At 33.5% G+C, this 21,742-nt stretch overlaps 4 protein-coding genes across 4 annotated transcripts in view; 3 read left to right on the plus strand and 1 right to left on the minus strand.

The window, feature by feature from the left end:
- Nucleotides 1–6,789, minus strand: part of LOC119834797 (phosphatidylinositol 4,5-bisphosphate 3-kinase catalytic subunit delta isoform) — a 22,322-nt gene extending 15,533 nt beyond the window's left edge. The window contains exons 1-8 of the mRNA XM_038359306.1: nt 6,659–6,789; nt 6,221–6,476; nt 5,593–5,824; nt 5,073–5,302; nt 2,012–2,258; nt 1,343–1,515; nt 840–1,055; nt 303–505 (exon numbers count right to left, since the gene is read on the minus strand). Of these exons, the coding sequence (XP_038215234.1) occupies nt 303–505; nt 840–1,055; nt 1,343–1,515; nt 2,012–2,258; nt 5,073–5,302; nt 5,593–5,824; nt 6,221–6,367 (1,448 nt within the window). The 5' untranslated portion in view covers nt 6,368–6,476; nt 6,659–6,789. The remainder of the gene's footprint in view (nt 1–302; nt 506–839; nt 1,056–1,342; nt 1,516–2,011; nt 2,259–5,072; nt 5,303–5,592; nt 5,825–6,220; nt 6,477–6,658) is intronic.
- On the plus strand, nt 2,831–4,803 carry LOC119834798 (leucine-rich repeat-containing protein 23-like). Its single transcript, XM_038359308.1, has 4 exons — nt 2,831–3,036; nt 3,223–3,820; nt 4,140–4,315; nt 4,695–4,803. The coding sequence occupies exons 1-4, from the start codon at nt 2,831–2,833 to the stop codon at nt 4,798–4,800; spliced, it is 1,086 nt and encodes a 361-aa protein (XP_038215236.1). The 3' UTR covers nt 4,801–4,803.
- A 592-nt stretch (nt 6,790–7,381) lies between the features above and the next one.
- Nucleotides 7,382–12,166, plus strand: LOC119835019 (28S rRNA (cytosine-C(5))-methyltransferase). The gene is made up of 6 exons (XM_038359600.1): nt 7,382–7,595; nt 7,664–7,916; nt 8,617–8,876; nt 9,290–9,403; nt 9,935–10,109; nt 11,137–12,166. Exons 1-6 carry the CDS (start codon nt 7,473–7,475, stop codon nt 12,147–12,149), a joined length of 1,938 nt encoding a protein of 645 aa, XP_038215528.1. The 5' UTR covers nt 7,382–7,472; the 3' UTR covers nt 12,150–12,166.
- An 8,187-nt stretch (nt 12,167–20,353) lies between these two features.
- The window catches only part of LOC119835307 (echinoderm microtubule-associated protein-like CG42247), a 28,327-nt gene continuing 26,938 nt past the window's right edge, over nt 20,354–21,742 (plus strand). Inside the window, exon 1 of the mRNA XM_038360056.1 lies at nt 20,354–20,854. Coding sequence (XP_038215984.1) covers nt 20,357–20,854 — 498 coding nt within the window. The 5' untranslated portion in view covers nt 20,354–20,356. The remainder of the gene's footprint in view (nt 20,855–21,742) is intronic.

The raw sequence follows: 21,742 nt of genomic DNA on the forward strand, positions 1-21,742 counted from the left end.
GTAATTCTCCGTGTGAATGTGTTCAATAAACAGAGAACAATCAAGAAAACTGTATATAGATCACTCTGTGTACAGAAAGTTTGTATGTTACTGCACAACCAATAATCCAGTTATTTCAGTTTTTGTAAACATGAAAGTTTTAAACAATGGATTGGCATATGATAGTATTTTATGTGATAGTTAGTAAAGGAGCTGCACCGTCAAGGATTGTCAAATTTACTGGATAAGTTATAAGGAAAGGACTGGGAAGGAAGTTTCCCCACACCACAGTAGCATGCGCACACCCTCCCCCCCCCACTCACTTGGAGAACCTGACTTGCAGCGCGGCGCACGAGTCCGTGTTGGGGTTGGACAGCACGGTGCCGAGCGGGTGCAGCAGCACGTCGTCGCCCTGCGTCTCGTCCGCCACGTGCGTCCACATGAACAGCGTCACCGCGTCCGTGCGCAGCTGCTCCTTGTAGTCGAACACCATCGTGTTCACCCACGCCAGACGGTTGATCGCGTCCTGTGCGTATGTTTGTGATATTTATATATGGACAAACCCCCCCTGGCCTAGTACAAACCCCCCTGTTACTTATATTATTATTAACATTCTTTATATGTCACTTATTAACGACTTATATCTTACAACTATTTGTCTCAAAAAAGTAAACTGCACTCAAACTGTTAGAATTAAACCAAATTTAAATGGGACAACATGAGAGACACCAGTTTTCAATTAAAAAAGAATTATCAAATTCGGTTCACCCAGTTGAATGTACTGAGGTAGCAAAGTCGAAGAAAAAAATATTTGAATTAATATCGTCCCTCCTTTTTAAAGTCGGTTCAAAAGTACATACCTTATTATCCTTTCCTCTCCGTTTATTCTTAGCCTTGGATATTTCGTATATAACAAAACAGAGCCTAGCCATCCGCGGCACATTGCACACTTTGATGGGAAACTGTAACTCCTCATCCCATTGGGCCTCGCCTTCCTTCGACACCACAGCCACTTTCGTCTTTTGCGGTTCGCAAAGTGACTTTCCACCATGGTATATACCAGCTTGGCAAACAACCTAGAAAAATAAAAAGAAACATATTAAATATACGATAATGAAAGAAATAAGTTAATATGACTCTCAACAGTTAAACCTAATTAAGAAATTTCAGACAGAAAAATATCATTGAAGCAATGTTTTCAATATAATCAGATTAATTCAGATCTAATGATCTAATTTCTGTTCAAAGAAAATACATCTGGTTAGTTCTTCACATACAAAAAAATACATATATTCTGCCTAAGTGTTTATAGGCAGAGATTTCCGAGAAAAAAATAGTAAAGGATAACGAAGGCTTATTTCACCTCTACAAGTCGTCCTGGATCGACGTTAAGCCCACCGACAGTCTGCACCATACAGGAATAATTCCTTTCAATTTTCCATGAGGACTCGTGATTTTTCTTCTTACGTATAGTATTTGACTGTTCGGATGTGAGCCGTCTTCGCTCCGGTAAAGCATAGTATTGCATATCACAGCCTATAAAATAATTTAAGTTGCATATAATGAAAAATATCGAAGGAGTAGAATTTTGGAAATTTGCCAAATAAAAATTTTAAGAACAATTGAAATAATGATTTTAATAGATTTCTCATAAACACTATTAATTTAGTAATACTTTGTATACATTTTATGTTGTATACTTATTATCCTTAAATTTTAGAAGTGCGAAACTGTGTTTGATTGTGTCGTTCTTTCACGTAGCGGAACGATTTTATATGATTATTGACTGAAAATACTTAGGAGGCTAGAGAAAGAGAAATTCTAATCACCTCATCGGCTTATAGTCTTGCGACTGATTGCAGGTCTTGACGCAAAAAAAAAATGTTAGGAGGCTAGAGTAACACAGGCTTCTGTATCACACGGGCGAAATAGGCGGAAATCTAGTAATTTTACAGGCCGTTTTACAAAACATTGATCGAAAAAACATACTAAGTTTTTTAATTAGATAATAATATAAGACACGTATACGTACACGTAATTTTATCCATACTGACGGTCATCACCTGCGGCACGCCATCTTTGGCGAGCATCTCTTGTATATAAAGGAACTGTATGAGCGGATAGTCGCCGAGCAGGTACTCCTCCCGCCCGCACACTTTGAGCACGTAGTTGCGCGGTTGCTCGCCGCGCATGTTCAGCGAGTTCGCTTTCTTGCGGAATATCGTATCCACGTGCTGTTGGGGTGTTAGGTTCACTGATACGTTTGACGTGAATGAGATCTGTAAATTATTATTGAGGCGTTATTTTGGTATTTTATCGGTCTTAATATATATAAATTACGTGTCGAATTGTTTGTCCGCGGTAGACTTCAAAACTACTCAACCAATTTCAATCAAATCTGCACATCGTGTGCAGATTGACCCAACTTAAGAGATAGGACAGTTTATATAATTTCAATTACTATAAATGACTATGACCAGGTGGAGCCGGGGCGTGTAGTGTAGCTAGTTTATTATATTTTGCTTATAAAGTATTTTGATAAGGCCATATCACCGAACACACTTTTGAGGAATGACAGTTTCTGCAATTGCAAAATGAAAATGGGAGTTTATTTTTGGTAACTTATGAGTTATGACTAAATTTAATTCAAGGAAATATCCAATTTCTATGTTAATACTTAAGTTGATAACAATTTCATGAATATATTTTAAAGATTATTATATTTGCAAATAATCTTCCTTAGCTGCCATGTTTCAAAATTTACACCTATTTGCAATACAATCAATAAAAATAAAATCTTGTCAACAATTAACAACGTCAGTCGCATAACTGTCACTGCACCACAGCAACAATGTTAAAATCGCATTTCAATTTACAAAGAGACGACAATGAAGAGGAAATCGAAATAGTTCCAGAGGAACACGCGTATCACGAACACGTTGGTGAGGAAGCTGGTCCTGACGAGGAGCCAATCATACGACCGCCGGAACGTGTACTCAATCGATCTGAGATAAGCATTCGACTGAGTGTGCTCGGGAAGACGGCAGCCGGCGATGGGTAGGTTCTTTCAACTTTTGACTTAATAAAAGAACAATATAACTGCCAAACTTGGTATAGTTAAATTGAATACAATATTATTAACATAACAAAAACTTATTTTAAATAGAACTAAAAAAAGAACACTGATTGTATGACATAAAATCATTGGAATTAAACTGATTCCTTAATTACTTTTCATTTCAGATACACATATTTAAAAGCAACATGTACAAACATGAATTTAACAGAGATTTCAGCGTTTAAATCATTCCATCATCTACAATACATAGATGTGTCCAACAACAACTTAAATTCAGAAAGCTTACAGGTTCTATCAGAACTACCATTCTTATTATTAATTCACGCTGACAAAAACAATTTAAATTCAGCGTATTTAAAAAGAATGAAGTATTTACAAGTTGTGATTTTTAATAACAACAGAATATCGTCTGTGCGCGATGTATATCATCCAGAAATGAGCACTGTCGAAGTGGGCTATAATAAAATACTCAACATATATTTCGAGAACCGAATGCCAAATCTAAAATGCCTCGACTTCCGCTACAATTCTATACATGACATCTCTGATATGGACTTTCCTAATTTGGACAGTCTGTATTTGGCTGGCAACAGGATAACCAGTCTAGTTGGTATAGCAAAACTTCCAAACTTAAGGATTCTCCATGTAAGAAACAATCCTATCAAGTTGTTAAACGGCTTTGAACCAATACATAAAAAACTGCAGTATCTCAACTTGAGGAACACCAAAGTGACAACATTAAAACAAATCAAAAAGTTAAGGGTATGTAATATGTATTCTAATGTGATGACTGTTATTTTATTATTGATTCTTTTAAATAAAACGTAACGATGATATTTTGTATTTTCAATAATGACTGTTCATATAAATTTATAAATATTTTTATCTAATATATAAAATTCTCGTGTCACAGTTTTCGTTGCCACACTCCTCCGATTTTGATGAAATTTTTTGTGCTTATCCAGTATCTATGAGAATCGGCCAACATCTATTTTTCATCCCCCTAAATGATAAGAGTAAGGCAGAACAGCGTTTGCCGGGTCAGTTAGTTTACATAATAATGTTAACAGTTTATCATTAGGTATTGCCAGCTCTCGAAACGCTAGTAATAAAGGGATGTCCGTACATGGGAGGCACAGGTGAAGAAGACGCAGAGGTGGCTGATGAAGAAGAGAATCCTGAACAGAGAGTGGAAGTACTAGCTTCATTGCCGAGACTTAAACGACTCAATAAAGGAGTTATTACACCAGAAGAAAGGTAAACGTAATAATCAGGTCTATTACGTAAAAGTGAATGCAGCAATGAATTTTTGAAGCTGTATTACAAACAGCCCCGGCTGCGCTTGTGGTATATACAGAGCCTATGGCATTCAGGAATCACATACAAATCCAACAGTGAAAGAACTTTTGAAATTGGTCCAGTAGTTCCTGCCTTTTAGTGCATATGTACCGGCATGGTCCTTTTTACAATGACAATTTATAGTTTTTATTTCGGTGACATGTACTATAAAGAATAAATAAATAGATACAACTTTTCTATTGATAGCTACAATGTAACCATAATTAGATTTGTCATCTATAATGGCTATGTGGCCCTTTTCTATGTTGTATCACATAGCATTTTATCGTTATTTCAGAACTGAAGCTAATGACCTTATCAAGCAGTGGATAGAGGAAGGCGAGAATGATGAAGAGGAAATAGAAGATGAGCACAATGAACAGGAATCAAATGAGGAAAACTAATAAGCATTCTGTTCAGTATTAACTTAATTATAACTTAACTATAAACAAAATACAAACTTTTTCTTTTAATTAATTATTAGTAGGGGAATTTTATTTATATTTACTTAAGCATAAAATATTTTTTTAATAACGCACAATGCCTAAAACTAATAGGAATTCTTTTCTAGCAATCCATGGACTGAATGATAAAAAAAATATAGAATATAAGAATTATTTCAATTACATTATATATATACCATAATCATTATATATGAACAAATGGCAGAACTCACCTCTGTATTGGCAACTTTAGTAACAAGTATAAAACAATTATTATTTAAATGGCTATTAAGTGTAGCAGGTACAGAAGGGCTATCAGCCAGTCTCGGTGGGCAGTGATATCTTAATCTTTCTAATCTTGTACTTTGAGCTCTTTTCAGTAGACTCTCTTCAGCCAAACATCTCATCCTCATTCGAAAGTCATTCACCTCTGAACTTCTTAAACTATCAAATTCATTTAAACCTGAAATAAGATAAATAAATGTTATTTTAAGTGAATTTAATCACTGATTATAGGAATTTTAGTATAGATACAATCCAAACATAAAACCTAAACATTAATTTTGCTTACAAAAGAACTATTTAATTAACAGCAGTTGTAAAACTTAAATTAATGTAATGGTCAATTTAAACCTCCATTAATTATTTTCTATTTAAACATTTACATCTAAAGAGTGTATATAGGTGTTTACATATCATAACTCACATCTCATAGTAACCTAGTATAAAAATAAATTCCCTAATATGAATTACCTTTTCCAATTAAGTGACTTATTTGTGTATTCAACAAATGTTCCCCAGGCCTCTCGATGGACCGCTCTATTATCATAAGCACTCCAAACACAGGCCTGATGTCACGCACCCTCTTGTTCTCATCATTAACCTCTTCTGGGACAGACAAGGAGTTGATGAATTGGAACACATACCCATTCATCTCATGAAGCATCCCAAAGAGGGGCATCTTCCCCGCCATGTCCCATAGCTCCTAGAATTGTATTTAAGTTAATTTTAACAACCACAAAAAGTTTTAAAATATTATTCTTAGAAATTATGAGAATTAATATGTGTTTATTTCATATATATTTCCAACTGAAACATCCCACAAATGTTCATAATAATAAATTTAATAACTCTATTTGCTATTTATAAATCATTTTCCTTCATATGAATCGTAATGACAGTGTTGTAAATATGTAAATATAGCTTATAAATACCGATCTAGCATGGGGATACAATGATGTAAACAATGTGATCCACTTTCTAAAAAATAAAAGTCACTTATCTTTGTACACATTACACAATAGAATGACCCAGTTGTCTGGAACGAATGTATCAATATGTACCAAGTCGTGACTCATGGTCTCATCTGGTATCCACTAACCTCCTTGACATCTTGAAGAGTTGCATCCCAACTGACTGTTACAGGCAAGTAAATAGAATTTGGCATCAAGCATGTTAACTCTACGTAATCGGACGGCGTGGACGTCCAATAATCCCACGTATAGGGGCAACTCGGCGCAGGAACCATTGTTTGGTTTATTCTTTGCCTGATTACACAAATATCGACGATGCTGGACACATTTTAACAACTTTCACTGAAAATGGTCCTCCGCGCCAGTCGCACCTTAAGGTTGCAACTGAAAATGTATACGGAATACATTAGTCACTGTTATTGAATCCGCGATGTTGAATCATAACATTTCCTGGTATTTTGATTAGTAGGGGACAAATCGCCATTCGAAAAGAAACTGTCAATGATATTACACAAACAACATTATTTTCGGAAAATAAGTGATAATAATTGTAGGGCTATGTTTACCTTAACGTGAAACATTAACATTATTTATTCAATAATTCAAATTAATTAATAAAATCACCCATTTATCACTTTGATGATAAAGTAAATAAAGAAATAGAGATTTCGTTACGTGCAAGTAGGAGTACAGTTATAGACTATAGTTTAATAATAGAGTATAAACTACCATGGTATAGAATATCGATATCAATCATGTTAAATGTACTACAGATTAGTAATTGTTATTTCGCCAAAATAAGTACCTAGGTAACTACATTTGTAAGATTAAGTTATAAAAGTATTAAGATTGTATATTTTAAGAAACAAATTTATTTAAAGAGTATTGGTTTCAACCACTATCAATCATTATGTTTTATTTCATTTTTTTTTGTAAAAAAATATATTACCGGTCCTATATCACTACGATAAAAGGTTCATAAAATGCCTTGCGAGGGCTTCATAGGCGAGGCTAAATATTTGCATATAAAGAAACTGTAAATAATTATTCTATCTGTTATCTAGCATTAACGCAAAAACTACTGGACGGACTTTGATGAAACTCAATTACGAAGGATTGAAATAAAATAAAAATCGGTGAGGATTTGAACATACTAGAAATATTTTTTTGATGGCTGAACAACCATTTTCGTATAATATTATATTATTACGGAGTAGCTAGTTTATAATCTGTGATATATTTACATAAAGGCCAACATCCCATCAAATCTAAAAAAAAAATCAGTAAAACTTTAAGATTGAGGTTATTTTTATGACATTGAAGTTTGTCTCGTGATTATCATTGAGAAGGCGCGATGCACATCTTATAAACTACTGAAAAATGTTTGAACACTCTGTTAGAGTACCAAGAAATTTTAAAATATCTGCAAATATTGTCAAGAAAGTAGCTACGGAAGGCGGCGGTGTTAAAAATTTATTATACGATAATAAGCTCCGACATTTCGTAAGTATATGTTTTTGTTTTAAATTATAAATATACAAGATTATTAACTTAGTACACACAATTTGCAGAGAACTAATGTTATATATGCTCTTATAACGGAAACTATTAAACATGCTGCTCATATAGACAAGCTCTTCGAAGCTACAGGCATTTTAGAAAAAGAACAGCGCTTAGATCCATGGCTAGCTCGAGTTTTAACTACAGAACTCTTATTTGGCAAAAAGGAGTTGCCCGGTTTCAGCAAACCAGAGCAAGCTATTCTGAGTTACAAAGAACAATTTGAGAAAATACCAGTGCAACATGATGAAGTAAAATCTGAAGGTAATATTTTTTATTTTCAGATCTAATTCGCTGTACTTGTATCAGCAATGGCAGAGAGCTCTGAGACGGGACCCTTAATTCCGAAACAAACAAAGCAAGCAGTGTTTGTTTTGGCGAATTTATTTTTATACAGTGTTGCAATGTTTACCTTACCTTTTATCGCTTTCTTTGGAATGCGGCACATACTTACGGATTATTATACAGTTGATCCATTTATAAGGACCGTCTGGTCAGTAGTGTCTGCTGTTGTTGTGGTTAATTTAATTATCTGCTTATATGCATATAAAGCATATCATGAAAAAGAATATGATGAACATGGCAATGAAATTGATCAGCATTCCTATCAGACACCAATAACGAGAGAGTCTGAGAAGAGTTCATTGAACTTAAAACAAGACTAATATGCAACATTCCAAAGAGTTTTGGTTCAGTATTACACTCAGATTTGTAAATTGCTGATGTATTTGTTAAACTTTAGCAATAAAAAATATTTAAAAATAATCTTTGTTTTATTGTTCTATGGTCCTTATAGATTGAACACTATAGATATCAAATAATAAACTGTAGTTTTTGAAACTTGTTAGTAAATTGTGATAAAATTGATTATTAAAAAAACGATTAAAATTATTCATTGAAAAATATACACTTTTAAACTATTCACAGTACTGTCAGTTTATAACAGTTTCCATAAATTTTTCAGTTCGTAGACCCCGCTATGTGAGGATAAACACAAATCTATTGACTACATCGGATGCTATCGGGGCTTTTCAAGATGAAGGCTACAGGTTCATCAGATGTACTTCAGCATCGTACAATGATTATTTACAACAAATACAAGGCTTATCGGAATATGATTTCACGCAAGACTATCACATAAAAACCATGATGGTTTTCCATCCTGGCACCAAGTTCCATAATCATGAATTGTATTTGGAAAATAAGATTATACTACAGGATAAGGTAAATGATTTGTTACTACTCTTTAATTTCTTCTATTCTATACTTTTAAAAGTTAGGTTACTTACACCACTCTCAAAAATAGTAGCTAGGATTGTTAACAACAAAAGAATCTCTGATTTGTTTTCCCTCTGCTTGGATGAAATATACAAAAATTTAAGAAACTCACAATGTTAAACTACAGGGTAAACATCAAGAATACATTATTATCTTACATTAACAATATATATATATTATATACCTTGAATTTGTATGTTTGTAAAGATTTTACACAAAAACCATTGGACTGATTTAGAAAAAAAAACAATAAATCAATCAATCAATTAACTTAGTGACATAGACAATATACCACAAAATTGGGGCAAACATCTACTGTAACTACTAACCAGATAAATTAAGCGTGTTTTGGTTTTCAGGCTACAGCTCTGCCGGTGCAACTGCTAGCTCCTCCACCAGGTAGTGTAGTGTTGGATATGTGTGCTGCACCAGGCATGAAAACCACACAAGTTGCTGCTTTCATGAGAAATCAGGTTTGCGTATTATTCATAACATATTTAAATGAAAAATAATTTCGTAACAACGCGTGTTCACCAATTAGGAATAGTTTTTCGACACTAATATTATAAAGAGAAAGAAATTGAATTTTTGTTTGTTTGTTTGTAATGGATAAACTCAAAACGACTCGACCGATTTTAAAACTTCTTTCACCATTAAAAACTTAGCTACGCTATGTAATTTCCGGGCAAGTAGTGCTAGTATTTGATAAACTTCAATTAACAAGCGCTCAAATATTAGTTAAAACTTCAACTTAAAGTTTGTATTGGTTTTTGTGGGAAACGCCTTGACGTTGGTTATATCATTAATGTGTGTTTTTTAAAGTTTGTAACTGATACTTATTATGCTAATCAGTATGTATATTCATTCAGTAAGTAAACAGTAAAAACTGAATAATATAATTTAAACAATTAGTAGGAAAGTAGTTATTTGCTTGACGCATTATATTCTACATATACATAAAATAATTTTATTCATTATCATAGTTTATTGTTAATTTTTTTCAGGGAAAAGTGTATGCCGTGGAGAGAAATGAAAGCAGATATCAAACGCTATGTGATTTTGTTGAAAAAACCGAATCTAAATGTGTGACAACAATGCACAGAGATTCATTGGAAATCAAAAGGGGTGACTGTGATGATGTTGAATATATAATTCTAGATCCAAGTTGTTCTGGTTCAGGTAACAAATTTATTAAATTATATGTACTTTTAACATTAAGCGATCATATAGTTTTAATAACCTTTATGTTAAACTATTCACAATCAGATTTCACGATACTCGATCGATACATTGATATGCAACCAAATTATAAATAACTAGCGGTCCGCCCCGGCTTCGCCCGTGGTACGTCTACAGCCAGATCCTGCTAAGATTATAAACGTGAAAGTTTTTAGGTATGGATGAATATATGGATGTTTGTAAGATGCTCTTTCACGCGAAAGCAGTTTATCGACGCCCACTTCGCAACGGGCCGTGCAGCGGAAAACGTAATATTTTAATTTCACCTCAACTTCAAAACGAAACGTCCAATTTTAATCATTCAAAGACCAAATATTATCAACATAAACTGTACTTATTGATGAAATAATTTATTTTGATAAAGATTAATAGCATGAGTAAAATAAACGCGTTGAAATGTAGTCCAAAAAAATTCAAGATTTTTAAATAAAAATTTGGTTGTTGTGCCTCACTCGACATAGATAGGTATAGTGTGTCGCGGACTTTTTTGTAGATATTTATAAGATCTACAATTAATTCTAACATTTTATGGTTCTATCTTTTGTAGTTTAGGCAGCGTACGCAAAATAAGTAACTTCATTGGTTGATTTTTTTCAGTTAACCGAAAATATTTTACGGAACCCTATTTTTTTCCAAAATAAAATATAGCCTATGTTACTCGTGGATAATGTAGCTTTCGAATGGTGAAAGAATTTTTAAAATCGGTCCAGTAGTTTTTGAGCCTATTCATTACAACCAAACAAACAAAGTTTTCCTCTTTATAATATTAGAATAGATATGGAAACATACAGGTATATTACTCTATTTTCTCTACACACTTGAATAATATATTTCCATAATATCTCACTGACTCTAAACTGTAAACCTAAACTCGTCTTATAAATTCTTTCAGTTCGTAGTGAATCTTAGATAATAGTGATTTCAAAAAGGCATAGACGTAATAAACAGTCAAGTCATTTGTTAACAGGTATGCAGCTTTCAGTTCACAATTATGTGGAAGATGTAAGACTCGCTCGTCTCACATCGCTTCAAGAGAAATTCCTAAAACACGCCATGAACTCGTTTCCGAAAGCGAAAAAAATCGTTTACAGCACATGTTCCATATTCCCAGAGGAAAACGAGCGAGTTATATCCAATGTAGTCAAATCTTCTCGAGCTAAATGGAAAGTGCTAAATGTTAAAGATCTACTCAAGGAACAGTGGAATAATTATGGCTCGGGAATGTACGGTGAAATGGGTACACGGTGCTTGTACGCGAGACCAGAGTCCGACATGACTACAGGATTCTTTTTGGCAGTTTTGGAAAGAGATTTAAAACAAGAGAATGTCACGGGAAGTAATGAAGTTGCAGATGATGAACTTGATCGGAAAAAGGCGAAAAAGAATAAAAAACACGTCAGTGAAGACACATCACCGGAAGCTGAAACGAATGAACAAAATGGTGGTGGCAAGTCCGAAAATCATAAGAAGAAGAAGAAATCAAAACACGGAAAAGATAGAGTAGATGAAGTAATAGTGGAAGGAGGAGAAATCACCACCCATCATGAAAGCAGTGAAGGTGTAAAACGTAGAAACAAAAGAGTTGAGACAGGTTCTGAAAATGTTGTAGATTGTGTTGAAGATATAAATGCGGAAACAGATAATTTTAAACAAAAGAAGAAGAAAAAGAAAAAAGATAAAGATTTAAGTGAAGTTTCGGAAAATCAGGAAACCAGTTTGAATAACGATGGAGTGATTAGCACCGAGGTTAATTTAGAAGAAACTGAGTTGCCTAAAAAGAAAAAGAAAAGAAGTAAAAATAACGAATTGATAGAAAATGATGATGTACCAGAAGGAACTGAAAAAGATATACATGTAGATGTTGAAACCGAATCATCGACAAAAAAGGGGAAAAAGTCGAAACATTCTCCCGAACTGGTTCACGGCAATGATGAGGTGGAACCAGTTAAGAAAAAGAAGAAAAAGCGTACCAAGGAGTAAGGAGTTTTGTATGTTTTTAATAAATTTATAAGTAAACTCTTTTCTTTATTTTCCTCACTTTTCTATAAAAAAAAAAAAAATTAATAACATTTAATCATTTATAATGATGTTTCGGAGTCGTAACTTTAAATGTATCATGCTGGGTACTGATATTTGATGAGTTCGATCTTAATCAAATTATACAAAAGCAACTAGACAGAAAATAAATCATAATATTATTTGTATAGCATATCCGTAATCATCTAATAGGTACGTACTAGGAATAATTATTATTGTACGTACATAAATTACTGACTAACGCATTTATATGAAATACGTTTAGGATTGATAAATTGGCTATAACCGTTGCATTGCACGCCAAACCGTCACGAACGATGTCGTGCGTCCTTATTTTCAACACCCACTAACAAAAAATATATACCTATTCCTATAAATGAGTTTCAAAGAAATGCATATATAATTAGTAGGTAGCATATAGTTACTCGACTTTTTATTGTGTCTACAGTGCAATCAAAGCACAAAATGCTCGACCCTAATTTGATGATCGAACTATTTATTTTATGTGAAAGCAAAACGCGCAGTCGAGTTACCTGATGTTAAGATCATTGTAGCCTGTTGCACCCACAATACCGGGGTATGGTGAATGTGTTGTCAGCCTTTAAGAGAGCTCTCAATATTTTTCAGTATTTTTGCAGTAGGTATATGCTTTTCTGTACATTTTTAAAGTAACACTCAGGGCCGGATTTAAATTAATGCCGCCCTTGGGCACTGGAAAAAATGCCGCCCCATCACTGAAAATGACTATACCGATAGAACCTAGATATATTTGTGAAGCAGACTGCAGGTGGCAGTGTTCACAGTTGCCAGTTTATAAGATTCAAATATATAAGATTTTCATTAAGTTTTAGTTAATAAGTATAATCGACAAAAAAATTTTTGATAACACTTACCTAACAAAATTTTTTTCAAATTTCTTTTTCTAAATTTTGCCGCCCTAGAAAATTTGCCGCCCTGGGCACAAGCCCCGACTGCCCCTAGTGTAAATCCACCACTGGTAACACTGCAAAAAGCTCTATTGACAAGTCCTATTAATTTAAACCTTTTATTAGATACTAGCTGCGCCCCGCGGTTTCAATCTGTATCCTGTCGGAATATCGGGATAAAATATTGCCTATATGTTATCCCAGTTCTCCAGCTATCTACGTACCAAATTTCATTGCAACCGGTTCAGTAGTTTTTGTATGAAAGAGCAACAAACACAAACACATCCTTACAAACTTTCGCATTTATAATATTAGTAGGATGAAATAGGAAGGATATTTTTCATTTGTAATCAATTTATTATTACAAAAGCAACATTTTGCGTCGAGGAAAAACATGTAGTTTAGTTTTGCATCTGTAAATAATTGTCTATTATATGGAACTACTGCATAAAGTATATAGAGTTATTTTTAGGTATATCATTCAACAATCCTAGAACTCCATGAGAGATTTTCCATCTTTTATATTTATCTAATTAACTTTTACTTAACAAAGTCCTTATTCTACAACTGTCTTCAACACCTCCCCGTACCGTACCTACATTCAACAAAAAATGAATTTATGTATCGAGTACTACAGTTACGACTACATGGATTTCATTATTCCATTTACACCAAACGTGACGTGTTGCTATTTGGGTTAATGTGTCCTTCGAATGTTTCAATTTTACTGATATAATTTTAGCCTTGAACTAAATAGTGCGTGATTGAGACGATACTTGTAATAAGTGTATCAGACAGGCCTACCTTATGACTGATTATATCTACCTGCCGTCTAGATAGACACAAAAGATTTTGTATCAAAACATATAACTAATTTTATAAACGCGAATGTTGGTAAGTATGGATGGATATTTGGTACTCTTTTGGGCGAAAATAGCTTACCGTATTTGTATGAAATATGGTACAGAGATAGATTATAGTATGGATTAGTATATAGACTAATTTTTACCCGGGTACCACTCGAGTGACGCCGCAGATTACAACTGGTGTGGTATGATATTAAAATTGCTGCTACGTTGGCTCTTAACACATTCACTGCTGATCCAGAAACTTGTTAAAACCAGCGATGCGGCTATTACACGCTCAGCGTGTCTCCCGCACCGGCGGCAATCTCGCCGTACCGCTTTTGTCCCTGGTGCGGGAGGACACGCTACGCGTGTGCATAGTGTCGAGCCAGCTGTGCGGCCGGACATACCAATGTGTGTTTTACAAATTTTTTTTTTTTTTTTTTTTTTTAATTATACTATTTCTCATTTCGCGATGTAGTCGTTATTTATTATTTATCTGCACATAGACCGACTACACAACAATAAGTGTATGTATGTAAAGATGTCATTGTTTATGAAAATTACTAATAACGAAAATCATTCAAAATTGCTAATTACTCTTCCCTAATATTCGTGAACAACAGAGGGCGTATATTTCAATATTAACGAAACGTACATATTCGTTGTCCAATATTTACAAAATAACATTCATAATTACCTTGATATTAAAATTAATACTTCATATGTTACAATGAACAATGTATTGAGAAGGTACTAATAATGACCTCTCCTAAAACCTTTTATAGAATTTAAATTATTAACGCTCGTACATAAAGATAATCGTTCTTATAGAAGATAGATTAGCAATGCAAGTTTCATGCTGTGCCCCATAGATGGCGTCAGTACGTTACTTAAGAATCTAGAACGCGCTGAAGATATTCTGTTTCTAAATGTTAATATAACACAGCGTAGCAGTCGTGCGCTAACCAATGAAATAGACTGCTTGTATATATATTGTAAATTGGAGTTTCACAGCCTTCTGTGCCTCCGACACAATGAAATCAAGCGCTCTATTGGCGAGTCGGTAAGGCACCCCCCCAATCTTTTGTACAGGCTATTTTGCTTTTGCGGAATAGCCTAATAATCTATACCCAGTGACATCTTACACAACTCATACCATCAAGTTGTGCATAAATATAAGATAAATTAATATTTAATAAAAATCAATTGTTCTGCTTTTCTGTAGTCTTAGTGTATAATTATTTTTTTTTGTATTTTTCTGTGGTTGTTACTAGCACAGAATAAATTTAATCTGGGTTACATAAAAGACAAAAATATTATTTTATTTATTTCCATTTATTGTTACTTTTAACCAAATATTTTATTTTCCGTTTTATTCAATTAAATCTTAACTATCTAAGCAAAGAAAATAAATTAATGGAAGAAATAACAAAAAATATATTTGGACAAAAATGTGTTGCCCGCATTGGAGAATTGAACTAAACAACACGCACAGCGTGTTTTACGCACCACGAGACGCGATTTCTCGCGAATGCGGCTTCACACGCTAGGCGTGCGAAGACGCATACTCGGTTCGAAGCATTTTTACACAACAGGTGTGTTTCAGCAGTGAACGTGTTAAATGAGAACAAAATGTTCAAAAGCAACAACAAAGATGATGGTCTTTGATCTTAATCGTCAAATTTTATGAATAATTTATCGATTATGCTTGAGTATATCCTACTATCTTATTCCTATTCAAAGGCCTAAGGTTTTCTTAATGTAACAAATAAAGTAAAGTAAACCGAACATAATATTCTTATTTCAAAGTTTTGGTACGTGTAATTCAGACGATATAAAATTCATCACGAGAAGTTGTAGTTGGGTCCTATTATTGGAATCGAAACCATTACAAATCAAGACAAAAATATTGTAAGATAATTCAGACATAATATATACATATACACGAATGAGTTGCTTAGCAACGCTGTTTTTCTCAGCCTAGGGCGTTTCATCAATTGGGCGGCGCCAACATCTGATCTAGCTTCAACCAATCACAAGCGGAAATACTCTATTATGACAGTCCTGTCACTCAAATAATCATACAGTACGATGCTTGACAAGATAAATTTTATCATACTCCCTTTTAATAGAGTATGGTTTTGCTTGATAGCTCTTGTTTAATGAGCTTCCGTTATTGAACTGGCGACCGAGTAACGACACTCCCAATGTATGTTGTAGGTATTTACCCTCGACTATTATAATTCCTATTGTAAAAGAAATAATTATTAACTTGTTTTTATTTTAAAACCACTAGATATATATTTTTTTATTTATAAGCTATTGCATAGCTTCTATCACGGGCTGTGAGCGTGGAGAATACAGCACATTCCGAACGGCACAGCGGTGATACTTTTTAGTTTTGCCATCTATCGCTCATCGTCACCACGCTCAAAAAGTTCAATTAACATAAAGGAGAAACGAGTAAAAAAAAGCATAAATAAAATAGATCAATAATTGTAATCACATTAGTTAATAAAAAATACTATGCAATAGCTTTACCGTGGCAGTCTCCGAGTACCATACGTCTTTTTTTTTATGTAGCATTCAAAAAGTTGCTACGACATTTCGTAGCACTGATCTACGACACACATTTTACGTAGAAAGAGAGTTAATTTGCATTGCTTCGAAGATATATACAGATTTTAGCTGTAACCCGAATTACAGGCAGGCTCTATTTATTTGATTATTATAAAAACAGTAGCTAAGAACTTTGTAGTTTTCATAAATAGCTATAACAATATTTCATAATTTATGTTAATTCATGACGCAATTTAGCTACATAAGCGATTGTGAAAATGCTTACACGTCGAGTATGAAATATTTATCAAAGAATTTAACATCATTACCGCAGAAAATAACATATAATTGCAGTTTAGTGTGCTTACAGTACTTAACTCGAGTAAATTCGTGAAATTCTAAACCCTTGTTTATCGTTAATAGTTTTAAGGTAAGGACACACGTGGCATTAGTATCACTTTACATAAGGCAATTTATTTTAAGAACGTGAAATTTAAGCACTCCGTTGCGACGTGAAAGCAAGACAAACAAACACGGTGGTGGATTTAGAATATTAGTCAGGATAATGATACTGATTTGCAATTCTATTTAAAATTCAATACTAAATAAAACATGGTTTGTATATTATAGACTTTAGTACTATTTTTAGCAGCTGCAAACACGCGTTTCCCTTATATTTATCATGGTTAATTTTCTCATTTGATTTAATTATTAAAAATTTTATATTTTGAATTATGATGAAATATACTTGTGGTTAACTAATACAAGCAATCTTGTTATAATATTAAGTAAATGTTAAGAGTTAAATCAAGATAATTATCATCAGAAATGGTGACAATTTTTAAAGAATAAAACAAATATTATCACAAAACTGGATTCGTACCCACGTCCATTACCTACCAGTGATTCCCGCTCAGCAATCGAATTAAATCAAATACTGAGCGCCTTTATGCACACCCTTTTACTAAATTTCATGATTTCATCGGTACTATCTCTGGATACTATACTGTAATCAATGAAATAGAACTAGAATAAAACATATATAAGTAGCAAGTAGGCACAGAAATGTCTAGAAACAATATGTATTCGATTGTTTTGCTTGCCAAGTCATTCGCGTGTTTCATATCGAAAGTGAGCTCACATTCGTCTCAATTAAGCTGCTTATTATTTTGAAATAATGTTCTTTCGAAAACTATTTGTTCTTAGTTCAATTATGTTTTATGTATCTTATAGTGGGTAAATAATCTTAATTATAGTTTATTTTATGTAAATATTATTTTAACGAAACATTAAAAATCGAAATACACAGATATACTAATATAAATAATTGAAAAAGTACTAGAAGTTTTATTACACCGAAAAATATAAAAAAGCCACGATACAATTAATACGTTAAATTGCATACCAATGTATGTAAATGTTAGCACGAATTAAATTTATAGAAAATCTTAATCCAATATTGGCTATGATTTAATTAAAATTAAATTCTATACAAACAGGTAGAAAGAATAGCTTTCTATAGTATCAAAGACAAGGGCACCAAAGAAAATTTACATTATGTAATTGATAATATTATTGTCGGTATAAGTAAAAATAAATAAGAATCTCAAATAATAGGCAGACGGACATTTTATATTTCCTCTTAATAATACTAATATAATATTATCTGTGGTTATAATCAGGCTTTGTAACATTTTAAATAAACTTCTAAAATTATATATCATATATGTACTAGTAAAATTGCAAGCCCTGCACGGCAACCTATTTAGGTTATTGATTATAATGTCCTGTTTATTACGCCAGGTAAAATGTTCCTGAAAGCTAACGTAAACTGAAATATATCTTGCCTTCAGTAAAAAGAGCTATTTTGACTCTTATTTTGCTTGTACTCAATAATAATTAAGCACTAAAACTATGTTACATATACCTTTAGTGATGAGTTATTCTGGTGTAATCATTGTTTGTAACTTTCAATACACATACATTCAAACTAGCAACAGTAATTTGTTATGTAGTAGCAGTATTGTTAAAGATTAAATAACTCAACAGATAATAGAAGAAAACTTATTTTCTTCTTCATTTAATTGTAAAAAAAATTTACAACAAATAAATAAGTCGCGTAGCATTTAATTTACAGAAACATAAGATGTTTTTTATTAATGGTTATTTTCTAGGTTATAAAAATATTAGTCAACCATTATCTTGACATTCACCGTTTTACAAAACATCCGCTTTCGGCCGCAATTTAGTAAGGAAATTCCTATTAACCAATTATAGTCTTTAAAAACATCGTAAGGAACAAAAAACTTTAAGTTTCTATTTAGGCCTATGGCGCTAGGCGTAAAATGTCCGTTACTTTAGCGAGACAACACCCTTACCAAACCGATCTAAAAACAAATGTATATTTTGTAAATTCCCTTAAGCATTTATTGAATACATAGTAATAATGTCATATATAGCGCTATGATAATCATTGTAATACGATTGTATTTCAAAAATTTTGTGGTGCCCTAGCGGTTTAGGCTCACGGTAATATTATTTTTAATCTTATTTTGTCATCAAATATTTACAAATTGAATTGAAGGCATTAATAAAAAAAATAGAGCATTACTAGTATTTTTACGCAGTATAATTTTCATAAACACAATAATACTATTTCGTGTTTCCGCCGCCCCAACGCACACGGGTGCGCTGGCCTGACCACCCCGCCATGCCGCGTACAATGGCGAACGGTCACTCGAACTCCTTCTCAAAACATAACCGGTCGACTACCGTTCCATTATAATTACTCATTTGCATTACAATACTATAACTCAAGTAGAATAAACATTTTTAATTAACAATCAGTGATTCTTTTTTGTGTCGTTTATTTCCCGCGCTTTAATCTGTCAGCGTACATAGATAAAAAAATAATGTTTTACCCGCGTAGAATGAATCGTGCGTAGGAACTTTATATCATTTTTTTGTAGTGTTTTATTTTTTTTTAATAACAAAATGGCATCAGAAGAGCCTAATGCTGCTGCAACTGTGGTGAGTATGTTTTATTACTGTAAAATTAAAACAAGTAGTTATTTTGAAAATGTATAGGTCAGGCCCTTTACTTTTATTGTGTATATTATTTCATTTTCAGATACAAAATAATAAAGATTTTTAGTATGTAAGAATGAAGAATAATATTTATCGCTGCTAAACTTACACTTGTTAACACAAAGACAATAAAATACTTGCCCCAATTACATAAAATTTTGAAATTATAGAATATATAGATATGAAGTGTTGTATAATAAAATTACTCATTCATATCACTGACGTCATTCATGTTAATTTAGGTAAAGAAAATAATTATTACAAAAAATATTTTATGAATGAATCATATTATCATTATTGCAGTATTTATTATAACTCGAAGTCCGCTAGAGCCCCTCGTGGTCATGCTTAAAGTTACTTAGTCACGCAGTAAGCCTACAACTAGTTAAAGTTATCAAAAAGATCTATTGATTACTTGACGTTAGGTTAACTTGAAAAATTGCAGTACTGACCTAATATTAACATAATTGAACATAATTTTACATTTATACATTTCTTACAATAAGTTCTCACTAACGGTGTATAATTTATTTTAATTGTAAAGTTAATTCAGTGCTAATTTCTTTTAGTTTGTCACGTGTTATGGTGTATATAAAAACTTTGTAAACTGAAGGTCATGCTAGAATTAAATAGCATGAATGGGCCTATCTATTTCATGCGTAGTCGATTGAAGTAACCGCAACGTCACTGACCACTCATTGCCCAGTCGACCGCTGAATTTTCGCGCGTTATGTCGCGTCGTCTGCAAAACAAACCGCGTCCCAAACCACGCACTCGTTCGCAGGTCGCCGAGCCGCCTCCAGTAGACCCCGCGCCGCCAGAACAACACCAGCAACCACCGTCTGACGATGAAAAGGACTCCGAATGGCGCCCGTCACGCCCAGCCTCTCCACCGCAAAGAACAGATGACATTTCCGAAGGCTCCGAAGCCACTGTACGACCAGTCAGACCGGAACCGGTCAGTCGATACGCAAACCTCAATTACTGGAAGGCCAGGCGAGTGACATTCTATCGGAATGGGGATCCTTTTCATCCCGGCGTTGAGTTCCGATTCAAGCCAGGCAGAGATCTGGTGTCCATGGACGCGTTGCTAGATAGATTGTCTGAGAGATTGGAGCTCCCACGTGGTGCAAGATTCATCTTTGGGATGGACGGCGATCGTAAATATAGACTAGAAGAGCTAGAAGACGGAGCATCTTACGTCGTGTCGTCGTATAAGACATTCAAAGTAAGTGTTCCATATCTGACCTCGTTTAATTTTCTTGGTAATAGTTTATAAATTAAAGGTAAGTTAAAATAATTAGTCATGAGCACATGTGCCGTGCGTGACCCGTGCCAAAAGAAGTAAATATATATATAAGTAAACGCGGCGCGATATAATCACACCATTTCCTTTACTTTTAATATTTTAATAACACATACGAGTAGTAAATAATGCCACGTCCTGTCTCATTTAACTTTTGTGTTTCTTTAACCGAATTATTCGTCTATTTTCATACATGTAGAAAATATTAGGTAAAGTAATAAATGGAAATAACATTAAAATAAGATTTCAATTGTGTTCATTATATAAAATAAACATACCCGTTATAACGCCAAGTAACTTTGTATATCATAAAAGAAACAAAGACTAGATATTCGAACCGGTTTCATCCGTGGTACTCGTGGTACATAGCCTATGTCACTCAGTGTAATAGCAGCTTTCTTATGGTGAAAGAATTTTTGAAATCGGTTCAGCCGTTTACGCGTGATTTCGTGACCAAGGGAAATAGGGATTCATTTTTATATGTATAGATGACAAACCCGGGGAAAGGGTAAGATATAGAATAAAATCTCTAATATAAGATACATCCACAAATTATCGTGAAATACGTAAAAATCATAATTGTAATATTGAATGTGTTTAACTTAAATACCTGCGTTCGAGGCTACGTCCTTGCCCAGATGTAGGTCGCAGGATAAGCCCCACGCACCGTCTGAGTCCTCCTAACTATTTGCATTTTGATTACATAACCGATTTTCTTCTAACATACGAAACTAATTGCGAACAAATTCTACCTAAACGATGTTATATCGTTCGAGGGGAAACGAATAATTACGCAGAACTTAATGTTTG

The sequence above is a fragment of the Zerene cesonia genome, chromosome 20 (genome assembly GCF_012273895.1).
Source record: "Zerene cesonia ecotype Mississippi chromosome 20, Zerene_cesonia_1.1, whole genome shotgun sequence".
Lineage (NCBI taxonomy): Eukaryota > Metazoa > Arthropoda > Insecta > Lepidoptera > Pieridae > Zerene > Zerene cesonia.